A 20,004-nucleotide genomic window follows, 5' to 3' on the forward strand; every position below is an offset into this window, starting at 1 on the left:
ATCCAGCCAAAATTAGGAGATATCTTTAGGGACATGCGAAACAGGCTGTATTATTTTTCAAGATTAATTTAGGCACATTACAAACAGTACTACTTGCAGGAAATATTATTACTAACATTGGGGAAAACCCAGAAAGGCTATGGAGGTGTTCAGAATACTAAGAGATCCCTCATCTGTATGCTGGACATATACTCCGTAAAATCCACTGCCCTTAGGAAGCAAAGTGTTTGGATGCAGTTTCAGACAGACATTTAGTGTCTGGAGATACGGATGCTGAATTCCCCGGATTGCAGTATTCAAAGCCATGTAAACACCGACTTCAGAAGGGCTGGGCACTGGCAAAGCAGGTTACATTCGTGTGTTCCTGGGTGATTTTAGAAATGTTTTGAAGAAAAAGAGGAGAGATTGAACAGTCACCGCCTCCAGGACTCCCATTAGATATTATACAACCCACAGTGAGATCTGGATTACATGTTACTCCAAATGCAGCAGATCTGTCTTAAACAGTTATCCCTTTAAATTAACAAACAACTTTGAGTATGTCAAATGATGCAGCGGCCACCAAAGCATGAACTGCAACCCAAGACGTGTGAACAAAGGACACAAGAGCAGCACAGGAATCCCTTCGAGAAGTGACAGCGTGGGAATCTCATGTGATAAATAAAAGTCCATTGCTGTTATTTATTTTACATAAGCTCCACCACTGTCAAAATACTCAAACATAAACTATATTGTAGCACATACAAACTCAGAAGAAAAAGAACTATAATACCTGTATGGTCAAGCCAAGATAGGCCCAAACAAAGTTAAAAAAAAATAAAAAAATAAAAAGCTAAGTAATAAAACAGCTCTGGAAGCCCCTAGATAATCGACATTTCTAGCTGGGGCACAGCTCGACTCCCACAGAACACTTTCCGAGCCCACTAAAGTAAAAGGACCAGATTGCAGAGGATTAACATACACTCTTTTCAGAATTGAGTGATTGTCCCTTCTCCTTCTGTAAAATGCTTGGCACCCGTCAGCCACCTAGCTCTCTGGAAGTACTTGCCCACACTGTCCCAAAGAACTGCGAGGCCTCGATGTAAGCTTTATAGAACACAAACTAACCACAGCAGGTGGCAGTACACATGTGCCACCCAGTTCAACGCAAACAGGGTGACTTAAGGTCCTTCTTAATACCATGAGGCTATTCCACACTCGTAAGGAGAAGCAGAACAGAAGGTGGAAGAACCAGGCACACTGCTTATTTACAAACCCAAAGCATGCAATATTAACAGAGAACTCTTTTTCTTTAAAGGAAGAAGAATAGTAGCTAGTTAGAACTCAAAGTGCCAAAGAGAGAGCTGAGTAGGAGGGGATGGATACACTCCATGACACCATCCGGAATTCTACGTCTCTCTGACATGGATGGTGGAAAAGTTGCCCCTGCTCTGTTTTTGTTCTGTTTGTGAGAAGAGAACCCACTGATCAATTTCACAGAATCATAGAATGGTTAGAGTTGGAAGGGACCTTAAAGATCATCAAGTTCCAACCCCCCTGCCTTGGGCAGGGACACCTCCACTAGAGCGGGTTGCTCAAAGCCCCATCCAGCCTGGCCTTAAACACTTCCAGGGATGGGGCATCCACAGCTTCCCCAGGCAACCTGTTCCAGTGCTTCACCACCCTCACAGTAAAGAATTTCCTCCTAATATCTAGTCTGAATCTCCCCTCTTCCAATTTAAAACCATTACCCCTTGTCTTGTCACTACATCTCCTGACAAAGAGTCCCTCTCCGGCTCTCCTGTAGGCTCCCTTCAGATATTGGAAGGCTGCTCTGAGGTCTCCCCGGAGCCTTCTCTTCTCCAGGCTGAACAACCCCAGCTCTCTCAGCCTGTCTTCATAGGGGAGGTGCTCTGTCCCTCTGATCATCTTCATGGCCCTCCGCTGGGCCCGTTCCAACAGGTCCATGTCCTTCCTGTGTCGAGGACTCCAAAGCTGGACACAGTATCCCAGGTGGGGTCTCACAAGCGCAGAGTAGAGGCGGGTAGAATCACCTCCCGCGACCTGCTGGCCACACTTCTCTTGATGCAGCCCAGGATGGGGTTGGCTTTCTGGGCTGCCAGTGCGCGCTGCCGGCTCATGTTGAGCTTCTCATCCACCAACACCTCCAAGTCCTTCTCCTCAGGGCTTCTCTCCAGCCATTCTCCGCCCAACCTGTATTTGTGCCTGGGATTGCCACCTCCCAGGTGCAGGACCCTGCTCTTGGCCTGGTTGAACTTCATGCGATTTGCACGAGCCCACCTCTCAAGCCTGTCCAGGTCCCTCTGGATGGCATCCCTTCCCTCCAGCGCGTCGACCGCGCCACCGAGCTTGGTGTCGTCGGCAAACTTGCTGAGGATGCGCTCTATCCCACTGTCCATGTCTCTGACAAAGATGTTGAACAGCACCGGTCCCAGTACCGACCCCTGAGGAACTCCACTCGTCACTGGCCGCCAATTGGACATTGAACCGTTGACCACAACCCTTTGAGTGAGGCCATTCAGCCAGTTCCTGATCCACCGAGTGGTCCATCCATCGAACCCATGACTTTCCAATTTTGAGACCAGGATGTCGTGCAGAACAGTGTCAAACGCTTTGCATAAGTACAGGTAGATGACGTCTGTTGCTCTGCCCTTGTCTACCAAGCCTGTGCATCTTCTCTTTATTCCTGGTTCCCTCCTCCTAGGTCTCACACACTGCAGAGGAGCCAGGAGACTACAGACAGCAAGATTCAATTTGGAAAAGTAAAGAACTGACAGGAGAGAAACAGAGGCGTAATGGCTTTCTCTCCCCTTCACCTCCTGTCCGCTTCCAAGCGAGCTGAATAGTCACCCTGAAACCCATTTGTGGCCTCTGGAACCATGGGAGCACCATTTGAGTAGTTTTTCCAAGCTCAATTAAGTTTGGGCTCTTCTGCTCGTAATTCAGAATCTATACAACTACATTATTAATGATCCTTTCCATGATTGAGTGTTAACGTCTCTTATCCATTAGCTGTGGTTTACTCTGAAATGCATATGGCATTTCAGGAGAGTGTGTACTGACTGCTGAATAACACAACCTCACCTCTTACAGTCACAATCCTAGTACTGGACTAGCACATTTCCCCTACAGAAACGAGGTAGGGAATGCTCACATCCCCACTTGGCCACGATCAGACAGAAGCAAACAGATGATTTTTTCTGTTTTTCCCAATCTTTCTGAAAATAACCATTGAGCTAGATCAAATGGTTTAGCTTTTAGGAGAAGAGGAAGGAATACCTTCTCCAACCTATTATCACATCACAGAAGTTAACTGAAAAGTCTATTTTCTGCTCCCTCACATCAGGCTGCTTCAGTGCTTTCCCCAGCTTCAGCTGTAAGGGCACCCGAGGACTGTCACTCCCTTGTGAACAGAAACCCCACGTCTCACAGACTCAAACTGCACAGAAACCAGGTGTTGGAACAGTCTGTCCATCCTGTGGTTTCTAAGACAGTAGCAAGGTGCAAGCTGGCCACGATTGCCTTTCCATGTGTTAAAAACAAAGCCGTGGGCTTGGAAAGCTACAGAGGAGTCTAGCCAGCCAGCCCCAGCCACAAACCAGCATCTGCACAGGGATCATCACATAGCCATCCTCGACAACTTGTGAATATTGTATTCCAACAAATCTCTCCCCAACTCAGATTTTTACAAATTCGGCTAAAAAAAAAAAATAAATAAATTTCTAGAGAACGTTTGTTTTACATACCAGGGTCATATGATGGTGGACGTGGTGGAGGGAGTTTTCCACCGTCTTTAAGATTAAGTCCTTTGGCTGCTCGTATAGTTGCTATAAACTCCTCGTGCTTTCGCCTCCAGTTGGATGGTTTTTTGGGTGGTTCTGGCTAAGGAGCCAAAAGAGAAAGAGCTTTGTAAGTTTGAAGCTTTTACTTCAAGCTAAGTACGTGCTTTATTTTAGTAAAGAACATTATAGATTTCTTCCAGATCCTGGCTGATCTAATTATCACAAATTGCCAGCAGAAAGAAGCCTTATTATAATGCATACAAGTTTGCCTAGAATGTTCCTCTGCACAGTAAATGCTGGCATACCCGTGGCTTAAGAGGTTTGACTGTGGGAATGTCAGTTCCTTCTGCTCTCTGTCGGCTGGAATCAAATGTCTTCCTTTTCTTGGCAGAAGTTTTTTGGCAAATGGGTCCATGCTTTTTCTACAAGTAGAAAAACAAAAGGAGAACATAGAACTTAGTTCTGAAAACATAGGTTATTAACATGTTATTTCCCTCTTTCTCAATATGCCAATCAGCAATCAAGGCCCAGCTCTCGATGAATAAGATGGGACTGCTTTCACTCAAACAGTTATGCCAGCCATAGCTTTTAAAACAGAACTACAGGAATTCATAAACGCATACACATGGTCACCAGAACTTAGGCGATGAAGAATAAAAACAGGAGGCATCTGTATTTGCTCCTTGCAAATAAATTGGTGGAAGGCAGGCAGCATTTGCACCGAGTGGCAAGACAGATCAGAGGTGTTTGAAATCCATATTCATATTTAAGGACAGACCAATGTCTATTAAGACTGGAGAGCACAGTACGTTGAAGATGGCCATCAAAGCCATTCATTTACTAGCTGAGAATGCTTAACGCTAGGGCTTCCATCTGCAGAGGCAAGAAAGGATTCTCTGACCTGAGAGAAGATACTTTTATAAGTATATATTTTCAGAAAGTTATGGGATGCTGAAATAAAATTAACCTCCTTCTAAGGAGCTTGAAATCTAAGACAACTGGAATCAATAATTATTTGGAAAAAACCCAAACATTAAAAAACCCACCAAAATCAAGTATCTACATCTACTTTATTTAGCTATAGTGACCATTGCTTAACTCTCATCCCAACTTGTCAGAGTTAAAAGCCAACACGTGGTCATACAACTTACCAGTGCTGCTGGAAAGAACGTCCTCCCACAAATCTTACATGGCAACAGGTCTCCAGTTTGCACTGCAACCTCACCTTAAAAAAAAAAACAAAAAACAACCACAAACTTCTGTAAGAGATTTTTTTTAAATTTGTGATAAAAGTTTCTTCCTAGATTGCTAACCCCATACTTAGCAATAACAACAGTTGTTGCTGTACAAGTGTATGTTCTGGGAATAGTGCAGACTATGTGGATCAGAAAGGAAGAGATGATACTCAAGTCCTTATCCCTTTGGGAAGCGGTCAGGGCCAGCAACATGTCCCCATCAATTCTGATAATTTACAGTGCAAAACTATACACCTTTAACAGCTTTGCAGAAATAAGTGAGAGAGGCATTTCATGGAAATACAAAGTGACACTGTCTTTAAGAAATTACTCGAAATAAATCAGAATTAGTGATCTTGAAATCAGATGTAAAGTATAAGATTAAGGATTTGACTGAGAGAAGAATTCTTTCAAATATCTGCCTTAGTAAAAGAAGAAAAGCTACAGTTTCCAGCTTTTTCTCCTATTCACTGAACTCTGGAATTCGAGCCCGTGTTTAAATTCCCCATTCAAAGAAGTACAGTTGATAGTCTGGAATTCCAGCCCGTGTTTAAATTCCCCATTCAAAGAAGTAGAGTTGATAGAAGTTCACCTGCCGGAGCAGTATTTGCATACGACATACCAATGAATAAGGAATGCCAATGAGTGCTCACTGCAGCTACAGGGCCCGAGCTGATTTCCCTACAGCATTCCTGCCCCCTCTGCTGCTGGCAGGGACTTGGCCACTTCTGCTGAGAGCTACTGCTGCCAGCACCTCCTCCCTGTCACACACATCACTGACCCAAAACACAACAGGAAGTTATTTCAAAACCTGAAAGCTCCTTAAGTTTTGTTGAAAATGGAAAGCATGCTGTCCTTCAGATCCGCACAGTTCTCTCTTCCATTTCTTAATCATTCCTAACCTTTGTAGTTAATAAAAAACAAAACAAAGCAAAAAACCACCAAAACAAAACCACAAAGCCTTAACATTTCTCTCTAGGAGCAACGCCATCAACATGAAATCTGGTCATTTAAAAATAAAACATAGGAAAAAAATTGTGAAAGTTGGATAAAAAGGGAGTTTTTATCATTGTTGTGGTTGGGTTTCTTTTAATATTTATTTATTTATTAAGGCATTCATGCATGATATTCACCCCACCTGGAGCACTGCCTCCAGCTCTGGGGCCCTCAGCACAGGAAGGACATGGACCTGTTGGAGCGGGGCCAGAGGAGGCCACGGAGATGCTGGGAGGGCTGGAGCCCCTCTGCTGTGAGGACAGGCTGAGAGAGATGGGGGTGTTCAGCCTGGAGAAGAGAAGGCTCCGGGGAGACCTTCGAGCCCCTTCCAGTCCCTCAAGGGGCTCCAGGAAAGCTGGGGAGGGACTCTTGATCAGGGAGGGGAGCCATAGGACGAGGGGGAAGGGTTTGACACTGACAGAGGAGAGATTTAGATGAGTTCTGGGGAAGAAATTCTTTGCTGTGAGGGTGGTGAGAGCCTGGCCCAGGTTGCCCAGAGAAGCTGTGGCTGCCCCATCCCTGGAGGGGTTCAAGGCCAGGCTGGATGGGGCTTTGGGCAACCTGGTCTGGTGGGAGATGTCCCTGCCCAGGGCAGGGGGTGGCACTGGGGGGGCTTTAAGGTCCCTTCCAACACAAACTATACTGTGATTCTATGATCTAATGCCGTCACTCATGGACTGACTGAATTTGTTTCCTGAACAGAAGTTCACAGAAATGGTTGTTAAATTGGGATGTATTGGGAGAGGGAGGGAGAGGGGGTGTTAAAAAAAAAAAAAAAAAAAAAAAAAAAGAGGGGAACACTCAAAAGAAGAAACAGAAGAAGGATTTGCTTGGCAAATGAGTCTGAGAATTGCAGTCGGTAGTAAGATAGCATCATGGCAATTGTCTTCAGTTTTTTTTCAGTCTAGGAACAATGCAGGGATTACCATCATTCTGGTTACACAACCACAGAATCCCCAAGATCCAGCAGCTACACTTCTTTTTTTCTTTAATACTATCTTTAATACCACTAATCACCATCAGTTTACATCCTTGCATTAAACATGAATGAATATAGCTAACTTAGAAAAGGACAGACATAATTATTACTGTTTATCTAATCTAAACACACTTAGGGAAAAGAGAAATACATTCAAAATGGTTATGTGAATACCAAATAAAACAGTATTTCAGTTTAAGCGATGCCAAGACTATGATATACAGCCTTACAGCCTACTCTCCTACTGTCTGCCAGAGAGCAGGTCTCAAATGAAAACCACAGAGTTCAACCTAATGAGACACTGGGTTTCTGAATTAAAGCACCAGGCTGGAAGGTTTATCAGCAGCACTGCAATAACCTCAGCACTGTTTCTACACTGTCCCCGTCAGAACTCTCCCCCCCTCCGGCTACTTCCAGAGTACAACCACCTTCCAAATTATTTTTTGTCCTACCTACACATAAGCTGTTGCACACACTCCTTTTGAACACGGTCACAGCCCAGTTACCCAGAGCTCCCACGGCGAGATGGGGAGGCCAGTTGCGCAGCCCGCCCCGTGGCAGTACGGCCAGTCCCTCAGACGCAGCACTGTGCTTCCCGTGCTCTCACCCATGGGGTTACACCTCCCGGAAACCTACACTTCCAGGGAATGACTGGTTTTTCCTTTCTCTCTTCTCATGTTCTAACACAGCAAGTGATTCACAGTGGAAAGCACAAGCTGCCAGTTCTGAGGTTGTTCTTTCCCAGGACAAGGTGTGGAGCCATCAGTACACACGTGTTGTACAGTTTTCTCTTTTGGTGAGCTTTGTATACCCAGGTACGTGCCTGCTCTCAGATATTCAGTGCAGAAGGCTTCAAAGAAAGACGACTGCACTTAGTCTCAGTAACGATACGTTGTCACGTTGTAAAATCTGTCCGACTGCCCTTCAAACCCTTTTCATTTCTCCGCAGCAGCGACAGTGCCAAATGACTGAGCCAGAGAGCTGTGCTAATCAGAATCATCAAGCCTCACTGAATTCACATGTGCAGCAGCACTCGGGTACAAGCTCCAGCTTTGAGACCAGGTACCTATTTGAAACCAGCAATTCATCTACAGCTGTTGAGAATTACTACCAGAAGAGTGCTTGCCAAATTCTTCTGCAAAATTGTATGTATTGCTTTTAGCATAACTCTCCTCTCGTCTCCAAAAGCAAGGTAGTTTCCAGTTAAGAGTTCCATATACCTCAGGTACGAAAAAAACCCGCAGCGCATTCCCCACATTAATTGGAATCTCTATCATCAAGCCACAGCAGCTAGTTCTTCAGGGACTGTCAGTCTCCAGCACATGTCCGCTAATCAGTACGGACCGGGTTATAGTTTTTTAATTAACACACTAATTAACAATAGTCTGAAAAGACTAATGACAAATACTACAACCAAGAGTCACCTAAATGCAGTGACATAGGTAGGGAACACTCCTCTGAACAGCCAAATACAATTTAGGGCATTAGTTTTTAAAGAGCATTAAATAAAATAATGAAAAGATCAATGTACAAAAGTAGAAAAAAAGTACACCAATACCTGTGTCAATTTCGCAAGTTTTGATAATTTTGCCAGAAAGCACTGTGAAATGGCAAAGGCAGGCAGGCAAACGTGGCAGTGCTGGACGGCAGGCCCTCCCTGCTCCTCAGCACCCGAGGGGAGGGCGTGCGGGATGTCCCCCACCAAGCAACCCCTGCCCGCCCCTGCCGCTCGGCACAGTTAGAGAAAGGGAGAGGAAATCACAGCAAGCTCTGGCTCTTAATATTCAACTGCTCGCATACTTTGACATTTTTATGCAATTAGCTTATTCACAACTGCGTAACAAACACCAAACCCACCTACTTTTATCTATCTACCCCTAATTTTAGAGGAAAGCCTCATGAATTCTCTTCTACTTCTGTATTGACAACGCAGTCTGATCTTGTATAAACCTGTCACTCCTGTTTCCAAAAGATAACAAAAATCAGTATAACTTCCATTCCTCCAAACTGAAAAGCCTGAGTAAGACTTTCATAGTACCTCTGTACGTTTTTATATCAGCTCTTCAGCCTGACAATGCAAGTGCATTAGAGTTGTCACAATTACTGTTATTGCATTGAACATGAGCGACGATGGTGAGTTTGGTATCACTTCCTTGAAAATAACATCTTAAGGAGAGTCCCATTGCCTGGAGTGACAACCTGGAGGAGGATTCTGTGAAGTTTGGGGTTTTTATGACTGAGAAATTACTTGCATGCAGTTGAGAATGGCTGTAACAGCGGCACACACAGAGCTCACACCACGGTGTCCTCCCCTTCTCTGTAAGTGTCTGTCTTTCTTTCCGACCTTCCCCATATGAGGCAGAACTTTTAATGGGAAACCATGCCAATGTCACACTACACATCCTTAAAAATAGCCAGCTGTCCTGGACTCTTCTCTAGGGCCACATGCCATGGAATTCTTCCGAGCAGATCCCTGAACAAGTCAAAGCCTGCTCTCCTGAAGCCCAGGGTGAGATTGTGCTATTTGCCCAGCTCCCTCCTCCCGGGATTCTGAATTCAATCATACCACGGTCACTGCAGGTGCGGCTACCCTGACCTCCCCATCTCACACCTTGTTGGGTACGACATCCAGCAGGAGTGCCTCCCCTTGTCAGCTCCCCCATCACCCGGGTCAGGAATTCATTATCCCTGTGTACCAGAAGCCTCCCAGATTGCTTGGGCTGTGCTGATTTGTCCCTCCAGCACATATCAGGTGGTTAAAGTCCCTTACAAGGAGGAGGGCCTGTGAATATGAGGCTCTTCCTAATTATCTGAAGTAGGCTTCATCTTCTTCCTCATCAGGTGGTTTGTAGCACACCCACAGCAACATTTCCCACATCGGTCTGCCATGATCCATAAGCTCCAGGAGGCTCCACAGCAGAGCTCCGTGCATTCCCGCAGCTCTCCCCCCTTGCTGTCCAGCTGGTTCTTCCTGTATTCAGAGCCTGTACTCATCCACCATGACACCGCTGTCCCGTGACCCATCCTGCCACCCACGCGTGATCCCAACAGGATCCTAGTCCTGACACGGCATGCATATCTCCCATTTCTCCCTTTGTTCCCATACCGTAAGTGTTCATGTACAGGCGCTTTAGAGAGGCACTCGGGTGTGATGATCATTCGGAAAAATCCATGAGAGCTTTCCCTGTAATGCATATGGAAACACACATACCAGAACCAAAAGCAAATAAGCGGCACAATTCGATCAATCTGACTTCCAGATACACTTATCTGGTCTTCTATTAATGAGCTCCAAGATCGACTAAAGCCACTCGAAAGCACATGACCTGCAAAATCTATGTCCATTACACAATTCTGCTTTGGCACCAGAAATTCCCTGTTCTCCAGTGCGAGGCCACCAGCACCACGGTGACTGTGAGCAGTTAAGGGACGACCAGCTTCTCAGGCCAGTCATAAACCAAGTCAGCCCCATGGCAATTCTGCATTCACGGACTGCTGCCCACACGTGCCTGCACAGAGCAGGGCTTGCTTACCAGGATATTACTCGGCTAACAATAAAATAATGTCTTAAAAAAAAATTTAGATAATAAAATTCATTTATAATATATTGATTCCTAGTTTGCTCACCCCCTGAAATTTCTTTACCAAGCAAGCCCACTGCTCTCCACCTGCAGCCAACTGCCTAGCACACCCCGGGAACTACACCTTACTGAAATGCAACCACTGCTTTGGATAACAACCGCACCACGTCCCTGTGCAGGTAAAATACATCCATCTGCCCACTATGTTCAACCAATTGAATTCAATTACTTGATCAATCTTGTTTCTGCAATTTAAGTTAAAAATGCAAGAATTCTACAAAAAACTATAGAAAAGGGTGTAAAATCTATTAGTTCTAATAAGATAGGGATAAGAGTGTCTCCACAAACAGGGAAGTTAAATGAAATTACCGGAGTTAATAGGAGAGTTAATTGAAGCCGCAGGACTGAGATAACCAAAAAATATGGGAATTAACTGGAAATGCAAAAGTTAGACAATGATAAAACTGCAAAAGTTAAACTTTTATGTAATAGGCGGCTCGAGAAGTCTGTACCTTCCAAGTAACTCAGCCAAAGGGGAAAGGAAGAGGGTTACATGCGGCCGGGGAATTAGGATAAATGGAGGCTGCATCCTCCAGAAAATCAAGAGACCCCACAGGCGAATGCCCCCGTGGACTCTCCCTTTATTCAAATAAAGTCTTTGCAGGACTCCTCTGTCTCCTTTGTGAACATCGACCTCTGGCTACAGGACTTTCTGCACAGTTCTAAGATGCTGAAGAAACTAATCTGAAACACCCCAATTCCTGTCTACACTGATTACTTCCCTTCCTTTAAGGAGAAACACTCTCTGATAGCACACTTCCCCCAGAGTACGGGCCTAAACTTTGCTTTCAGAACTTTTCCTGAAGTAAAACATTTTATGTCAATTTCTTCCCCAAAACTTAAACATTAGTCAAAAAATAAAGACATAATTGCCTTAGAAAAGGTAAATACATTGAATACACTGTATAATTGCGGTCAATGTCAAAATTAGATCATCTCACAGAAGCACAAGCTCGCCTGGTGAAACACAGCAGCCCTACGCAGAGTCACAGTTACCCTTGTGCTTTAATGGCTACTGGAGACAAGTAAATTCTTAGAAACAATATATATTAATATTAGTTTTACATTTCAATCTTTAATAGCTTCGGTACCGTGAAATTAATTCTTCCTTCTGTTGGACTGATAAGATACCTAAGAAAAATTTAAAAAAGCTTCAGTGTCCTAAAGAGGCAGGAGCCTCTCTCAGACAGAGCTTGAGGAAATGGCTGCCAAGGTAAGGGAGCTGCTGCACGCATCCCGGGAGGCAGCACAATGAGGAACGCCAAAGGGAAAAGACTCACATTAATACTATTGTTTGTTTGCAAAACAGAAATAATTTTCTACACTATTAGGGGAAAAAAAACAAGGCTTGGCATTAGCTTGTTCAGCAATTCTCTCAAAGCAAACACGAGCAGTTGCTTTCACCAGTCACATTAGGGATATAAACCCCCAAACTGGGACGCTAGCACTGCCTGGGGTGGAGCGAGGCATCTCCCACACCATCAGTGCGTGGGAAGGGTGTAGGAACACACGCTGTCACAGCACAGACCTCGGCTCTGGGCAGAAGATGCCACACAGTGGGCCATGCTCCTGTGAGACCTCGCGGACACAGCCGGGCTGCCCAGAGTCTGAACACTCAATCATAGCCATCCCTCCTTGGCATCTCGAGGGACAACTCTGGGTGTGAGACTGCAGGCTGGCTCCTGGGCAAGCAGCCACCCCTCCCCTTCCAGCCACAGCCAGCCTTCCCGGCTGCAGGAGCACGGGGCTGCGCAAGCACTGCCGGTACCTGCCACCGAGAGCCGGACCTCTGCCCTCAAACACAGCTGCCCCCCTGCCCTTCGCTCCCCGGGCAGCGGCAGCCCCGACCCACTGGGACGGGCTGGGAACCAGTGTGGGAAGTGGCGTTTGCTGGGCTCAGGCAGCTGCTGCCAGCATCCTCCCAGAACAAACAACAGACTGGGGAGATGCCGACCAAATGCCACCATTGGACCGTGCCGGCTGAAATGGAGTCAGGAACTCAGTGCTTGGATCCCTCCTCCATTTCCTTCAAACAAAAGAGAGCAATGAACTGCCAAGGTGCCAGCTCTGCTCTTGCCACCCAGCAGGAAACGCAACAAGCCCATGTCAACCCACTGAAAATAGTCCTGGCATTCCGCACATGGTGGGCTACTCAGGAGAGGACTTGTAAGCTCATCTTGGAGATCACTGCGTTTTCAGGCACAGTCTATTGCTCCAAGTATTTTCTCCAGTAAGTTAAATGAAAATTGAGAAACAGCCAAAGTGCCCCCAGGCTACAGAGTAACAACGCTGAGCTCAGGGCTTTAGATTTCACATTAAATTCATCACTTGTAGTGACAAGTGGGCACTGATTCCTCCTGCACAACTTGAAGTTGCAAATTTGACTTTCAGTATCAATCTACTAATACAACAACACTGATATACAAATGAAGTAATAAAGCAACAAAAGAAATTTACAAAAGTAAATTTCAGAAGAAACATTTAAGTCACACAGGAACCTACTTTGCCATTTCACTGAACGTTTAAACTTGCACACAGTGAGAAAATGCAACCACAATACTGTACATAAGATTTAGCTTTTTAAATGTCACTAACACAGCTCCATAAGCCAATTAATACACATTCAGCTCTCCACATTGTGGAAGGAATCACAAGCTGGGTAGGGCTCTTTCTCATTAATAGCATACTTAAGTAAACAGAAACCGACCAGATCTTCCATCTATAATTCTGAGCTTCAGCAAAGCAAAGCACCAGGTTCTGAGGGCGGAAAGTCCAGGCTGAGCATCCTGGGCAGGTGGGGGTCTCCTGCAGTCACAGCAGCAGCCCGCTACCAAGGGACAAGGTCCTGCCCCCCCATCTCCATGTCTGTCCATCCCCTCCCCAGAGCTGAGACCCGACTTCACTGGGCTCTCATGGAGAGAGGGAGCTGAGCCAGAGCTCCAAAGCAGCCACGCTTCCACGTCAGATGGATATGACTTTGCAAATGTGCTTCCAAACACAGCTTCCATCTAAAATGGCAACTAGAAACATTCTTCTGAGTTGCCAGTGAATCAGTAACTGTAAAAAGGATTAATACCCAATGAAATAATTTGTTACTGGGTTTGCCTACGTTTTTCCTGTCTTAGGGCCACCTTTCTACAGAAACTTCACCTGAGCCTAACCTAACGTGCATTGAGAGAGACAGCTTAAACTGAAAAACTAAATAAAAGCAAAAGCACTTGCTTCAAATGTTTTGTATTTTATGTTGAGGCAATTTGTTTAGAGAAAGAAAAACATAGCACAAAGTGACCCACAAAAATGCAAAATACTATATTCTTCAGTTTCAAGAACTTTTAGCATCAAAGGATGCTGGATAACTGTGTGGGAAGGGCATCCGAAGTTTTAGAAACAGATTATTACCTGTGCTATTCTCAAATTAATCTCCTGTGTCCAGAAGGAATATTTCACATCATGGAAAAACACTTTTATAAGCTCTAGCTTTGGAAAGTACTTTCAAGAAACGGTTCACAGAGTAAACATGAGATTTAGCAATTCTTCCCCCCCACACGCCCAGTACCTACTGAAATACAACCAAAATGTAAATAATTCCCAGCAAAGTCAGAAGTTGGACAAACTCTACTGCAAGAATGACATGTTTTTTCAGGCCTCTGCTTTCCTCCCACCCTCTGCTATGAAGGTGCTGGAGCTTGTACAACACAACTGGCATTGCTGGCCTTGCTCAGTCAGCTCACAGCCAAATCAACGGACGGACGGGCTGCAGATGATATGCCGTCCCAACTGCAGTCAAACACATCACCCACTCACAATTACAGCAAGCCTTCCCCTCTGAACAGGTGACATGATTGTCATGGGATTGTCAGAGGTGGAGTGCCTGACAAAGCATTATTGGATAAACCACTGGACAAACCACCTCTCAAATTTAAAGGGTAGTGACTATTTAAGTAGTCATCAAAGCATAAAGAGTAATTCAAATAAAAGCGAATCTCTTGGGATTTCAATGCCAAACCACATTGTCCGAATTTAGAGTCTCGATGAAGTCACTAGGCACAAGAACAGCCTGCTGACTGTAAAATCTACTAAAGACCAAAGACAGGTACTCAGTGAGAATCACTTCCCTTCTCCAACTGTGCTAGAAGGGATAAAGAACAAAGGCTGTTTTGTGCTCACCCCTATTTATGCGCTCAGTTACCTCCAGCGAAGCAGAGCATGGAAGCCCTAATGACTGTTTTGCGATAGTTGCTCGGAACAGCTCTGTGCTTTTTCTTAAGTAATACGGTTAAAGCAGCTTGCAAAACGCAGTAAACGACAGGCCTCCCGACACGCTCAGACAGCAGGCTGTAACCCCACAGACTCCAAGCCGGCTTCTACGCCAGGGTGGATGGATGGATGGATGGATGGATGGATGGATGCATACTGCGGAAGGCGATGATATCTTCATTAACACCACTAGCAGGGGGCAAAGTTGCCAACTGCTCTGTCAGCAAACACATACCTGCTCCTCACGGCGCCGCAGGGTACCCCAACGCCCACCTAAGCCATCTGCTTGCCAGAGAAAAGTGCCTGGACGAGACGCCCGCAGGACTCGACACCGAACCGCCCCGCAAGGCCGAGCTGGGAGCGGGGGGAGGCCGCTCGGTGCCCCGCCGCAGCGGCCGCTGCGGCGGGGCACCGAGCGGCCTCCCCCCGCTCCCAGCTCGGCCTTACGGGGCGGCATCGGTGGGGGCACGGCCCCAGACAAAGCCCAGCCCGCCCGGCCCTGCCTCCCCCAGCCCGCCGGGCCCCGCCGCCTCCCGTCCCCCCTTCGGCGGCACTCCCCAGGCGAGGCCGCCGCGCCGCCTCAGGGGGCTCCGAGAGCGGGGAATGCGGCGCTCGGGCCGCCGCCGCCCCCCAAGTACGCCCCGCCACAGCACAAAGGCCCGGCCCCGGCTCGCTCCGGCCGCTCCCGGTGAATGGAAGGCGCCGCCGCCCCTCACCTTCCAGCCCCTCCATGGCGCGCCCCGACCGCCGGCCCCGCCGCTGCTGTGGCAACGCCGCCACCTCCCGGCCCGCTAACAACGGCCGCTCCCATTGGCCGGGCGGCGCGAGCGGGCGGGCCCGGGCGGCCCCTCACGGCCACAGCCCCGGGACGGGCGGGAGGGGGGAACGGCCTTCCCCGCGGGCACCGCCTGCCGCTGCCGCCCCGCTCCGCTCCGCTCCCCGCCTGCCTACCGGCCCCGTCGGCCTCAGAGCCACGGCCCCCGGCTCGCCCCGGCCCCCGCTGTCCCCGCGGAGAGCCTCCGCCCCCCACCCCACTCCGCCCCGCCCCGCCAGGCCCGGGTGGTGCCGCCCGGCCTCCCCTGGGTTTCCTGAGGGAGCGGGGCACCGCGTCTGAGCATCCTCCTGGAAAAACCGGTCTTAGGCCGACTCTGGGACAGTCTGGCGTGCCGTCGAGTCCGTACGCTGACGTTATCGATGATCAGGATCTTCTTCTTCCAAGAGCAGCAGAATCACAGGCTGATACGGGGTTGGAAGGGACCTCTGGAGGCCCCCCAGTCCAACCACTGCCAGAGCAGGTCCCACAGGAACTTGTCCAGGGGGGCTTTGAACGTCTCCAGAGACGGAGACTCCACCACCTCTCTGGGCAGCCTCCTCCAGGGCTCTGCCACCCTCACAGGAAAGAAGGTTTTCCTCATGTTGAGATGGAATTTCCCATGTTCCAGTTTGTGCCCGTTGCCCCGTGTCCTGTCACCAGGCACCACTGGGAACAGGCTGGCCCCATCCTCCTGACCACCCACCCTTTAGCTGTTGCTCAGCATCAATGAGATCCGCTCTCAGTCTGCTCTTCTCCAGCTGAACAGCCCGAGTCCCTCAGCCTTTCCTCAGCACATAGATGCTCCAGTCCCTCATCATCCTCGCAGCCTCCACTGTTCCCTCTCCAGCAGTTCCCTGTCCTTCTGGAACTGGGGGCCCCAGAACTGGACACAGAACTCCAGATGTGGCCTCACCAGGGGGAGGACGACCTCCCTCGGCCTGTGGCCATGCTCTTCTTAATGTTCCCCAGGAGACCATTGGCCGCCTTGGCCACCAGGACACATTGCTGGTTCACAGGCAACTCGCTGTCCACCAGGAGCCCCAAGTCCTTCTCTTCACTTGTGTATGAAGGCCAAAGTAAAGTAAGTAAGTGGAAATAACTGTGCTGTGGAAAGAGCAACAGAGCCTCAGCCCCAGGGAGACATGGGGAGCAGCCGAGGTGGTGCCAGGGGCCCATCGCCCCCAGCACCCATGAGCCCAACCGAGGGCTGCTGGGGTGCAGCCGCGGGAGGCTGGAAGAGCCCCCCTTGCTTGTGGGGGCGGGTATGGACAACCACAGGAAAAACACAAAAATTGGTTTTCAGGTTTGTGCCCTGAAAATAATTGCAGGCAATGGATTCCTACCCCTTTTTTGCCCTCCTGCTATTTTCTTAAGTGAGAGAGATGCTAATATTAAATTAATATGCGAGGGTATCTCCTGCTACAGGATAACATTTGAGGAATGGATGTTTTTGGAAAGCAGCACTACTAAATTGCTGCTGACTAATGAACGTGAATAATGCCTGATACGTATTGAAATCCTTCTGTTCCTTTTACAAGAGCTCTGCACATTTTTAGCAACAAAAGCATTTCAAGATTTTTTTCTTCAAGGCATTTTAGAATTCTTAAGATCTTTTCTTTATCTTTCTTGTGGCAATATGCTATGAGCTTCTACTGAAGTTTTTCTGTGTAAACTACGTCATAGAAATTACCACTGTCTTTAAAGGCACATGCAAGTCATTTCTCTTCTTATTCTAGACAAGTTGATACAAAATTGCTTGTCCATAGAATCCCAGTTACTGTCCCAACCATGGTACATCTGGGAATGCAACGCAAAGAAAGCAAACCCAGTACATAAAACCTCATTAAATCGGAGGTTATGATCAATCCATTCCCTCTTAGAACGAGAGGGAATGGCTTCAAGCTCCAACAGGGTAGGTTTAGACTGGACATTAGGAAACAATTCTTCACAGAGGGAGTGGTCAGACACTGGAACAGGCTGCCCAGGGAGGTGGTTGAGTCACCATCCCTGAACGTGTTTAAGAGCCGTTTAGATGTGGTGTTGGGGGACATGGTGTAGGGGAGAACTTTGTAGAGTGGAGCTGATGGTTGGACTCAATGATCCCAATGGTCTTTTCCAACCTGAATGATTCTATGATTCTATCATGTTGTCTTCTCTGCATCCCCTTAGCATGGGACAAATAGATGCAGATGCTGCATCCCAAACAGCTGCATGCAAACCAGGATTAATATATGATTAAAATGATCCTTTGAGACCAAACGCTTGAATACATGTGGTAATTTTAGCTGCAATTTTTCTAGGTAGTTTAGAACCATACTAAAAATACGTTTCAGGTTTTCCTTTGTTCTATAGAGCTTATGCTTATGAAATTACAGGCCGTGCCAGAAGGAACCAGTTTGCCACCATGTTGCAGAGTCCTGGACTTTGCAAATTATCCCTTAAATCTTTGAGGTAAAACCCAAAGGAGCCCGTAGCTCGCAAGCATTTGCTGGGGAACCAGCCATTAGGGCAGCGTATCAGAAATGCGCTTCCTCGTGTGCTATTTCTGCTCTTGGACTGCAAACTCAGCAACAGAGGCCTAGGGTAATTTCACTTCTCAGCAGGCAAATCCTTTATAATGAAAACAGAAACAGATTTTTTATCTTGTGTTCTCAATTTAGTGAAGGATTTCATATTAGAGGAGCATTTTTTTTTTTTTTTGTTCAGTTTGTTGTTTCTCTTTGAAATTTGTGGTTATTTTTGTTAAAAACAGGGGCAGGAGATGACTTCAGCTCACCCGTCTTTAGGTGTCTATGATGTGGTGCTCACCCTTGAGCTACCCATCAAGTGTCCCCTACAGAGCCTTGTCTCTGCAGGTAATACAGGACTGAGGGGACGATCCGCTGCCAAGTGGAACACCCGTCTCAGGATTAGACCAGTAAATAGTCAGCAGTCAAATCCTACTCCAGGTTTCCTCAGACTGAATCTTGTACTGAAAGCAGACTTAATGCTTAGTTTTGCTCTGCAAAAGTGCCACTGATTGACTTCGGCATCCTATTAGTCATCTGAGAAGTGAAAGAAAGAACTGGCTGATAGAATGAATGGGCAAGTGGCCGGTCTGCTGCCAAGACAGAAGGTTCTTCTGGCTCTGGTGGATGAACGCTCCTTGTGTAACTGTGCATATGGACAGCATGCTTTAAAAAAGTCCCAATGCTGAAAAGTGTCTGTCTTTTAATTGTGGTGTCCATGTGGGGAACAGAGGACTACCCCTCTGTTATCACAGCCACTGTGCCACATGAATCCCTTCATAAACTTACCTGATCTCCATACTTATTCTGCTGTCACCTACTGCTCCAAGCACATGTCTGTTCTGCAATGACAGTCCTATAACATTTGGGATTTCCCCTCCCCTCCCCCAGTTTCTATGCTAAATTTATGAATTACTAGTTTGTGCCAACATTGGTTTCTGACTTAAATATTGTCCTTAGTGTCTATCTCTCTGATGTATTTCAGGCAATTAGCACACATTCTGTTTCAGTAGTTGACTTGTTAAACAAAGCAGAGCTCTTCTAAACTATCCTCAGAAACTCTGCTGCCCATTTCCACAGTCACCGTGGCAGCCTTTGCACCTTCTCCACCTCAGTTCATATTTCATACATGACCAAAATCTGAAACTGTCCCTCAGATGGGATCTCGCCGCATTGCTTGGAGTCCTTTGCCTCTGCTGGGACTATTTCTACTGCTGCCTCTTAGGTTACATCTGGTATGCTATGGGAAGCTTGTAGGCACCACGTATATATTTAGCTCCTTTTCCATATCAGTTGTTTCGCAGAGGCAGCAACAACGATAGGAATTTTTGCCTCTAAAGAGTAATACAATCTGAACACCTTCTGTTCAGAATCCTCAGTAACTCTGAGGAGGACGAAGTAAATATGGCCCTAAATGCAAAAGTCACATCTTCTTTATTCACACTTATTTTAAAGAATTGAAACACAGAACTAACACAGGCACGACTGTCCGTGACCAGATTCCAGAGGGAATTCCAGAGGAGAGAGGCAAAAGGCAATCTGCAGTAAGCTCAGGCATTAGCAGGAGTGTAGAGGTGCCACCTCAGGTTCAGACAGTTTCCAAAAAGACTCAGGTCCCTCTCTGCTGGCCAGCAAGGAGGCGGTTTCTCACTTACAGTTGGTGAGAAAGAGGACTCTGCCCAGGGATAAGTGATGAGTGATGATTTTGTGAGTTATGGGTTGTCTCTTTCCCTGGGTGTGATGCTCGTGACCGGCAGATCCTGCCTGGTCACACAACAAACTCCAGCCATCTC

At 47.1% G+C, this 20,004-nt stretch overlaps 1 protein-coding gene across 2 annotated transcripts in view; it reads right to left on the reverse strand.

Annotated features, from left to right (window-relative positions):
• ZC2HC1A (zinc finger C2HC-type containing 1A) overlaps positions 1 to 15,656 on the reverse strand; it is a 34,290-nt gene extending 18,634 nt beyond the window's left edge. Inside the window, exons 1-4 of one of the 2 annotated variants that reach the window (XM_074146428.1) lie at positions 15,607 to 15,656; positions 4,934 to 5,007; positions 4,088 to 4,204; positions 3,747 to 3,882 (exon numbers count right to left, since the gene is read on the reverse strand). In XM_074146428.1, the coding sequence (XP_074002529.1) occupies positions 3,747 to 3,882; positions 4,088 to 4,204; positions 4,934 to 5,007; positions 15,607 to 15,622 (343 nt within the window). In that variant the 5' untranslated portion in view covers positions 15,623 to 15,656. The remainder of the gene's footprint in view (positions 1 to 3,746; positions 3,883 to 4,087; positions 4,205 to 4,933; positions 5,008 to 15,606) is intronic. The other variant, XM_074146427.1, reaches the window with a different exon arrangement.
• Positions 15,657 to 20,004: the final 4,348 nt, after the last annotated feature.

The sequence above is a fragment of the Numenius arquata genome, chromosome 4 (genome assembly GCF_964106895.1).
Source record: "Numenius arquata chromosome 4, bNumArq3.hap1.1, whole genome shotgun sequence".
NCBI classification, from domain to species: Eukaryota; Metazoa; Chordata; class Aves; order Charadriiformes; family Scolopacidae; genus Numenius; species Numenius arquata.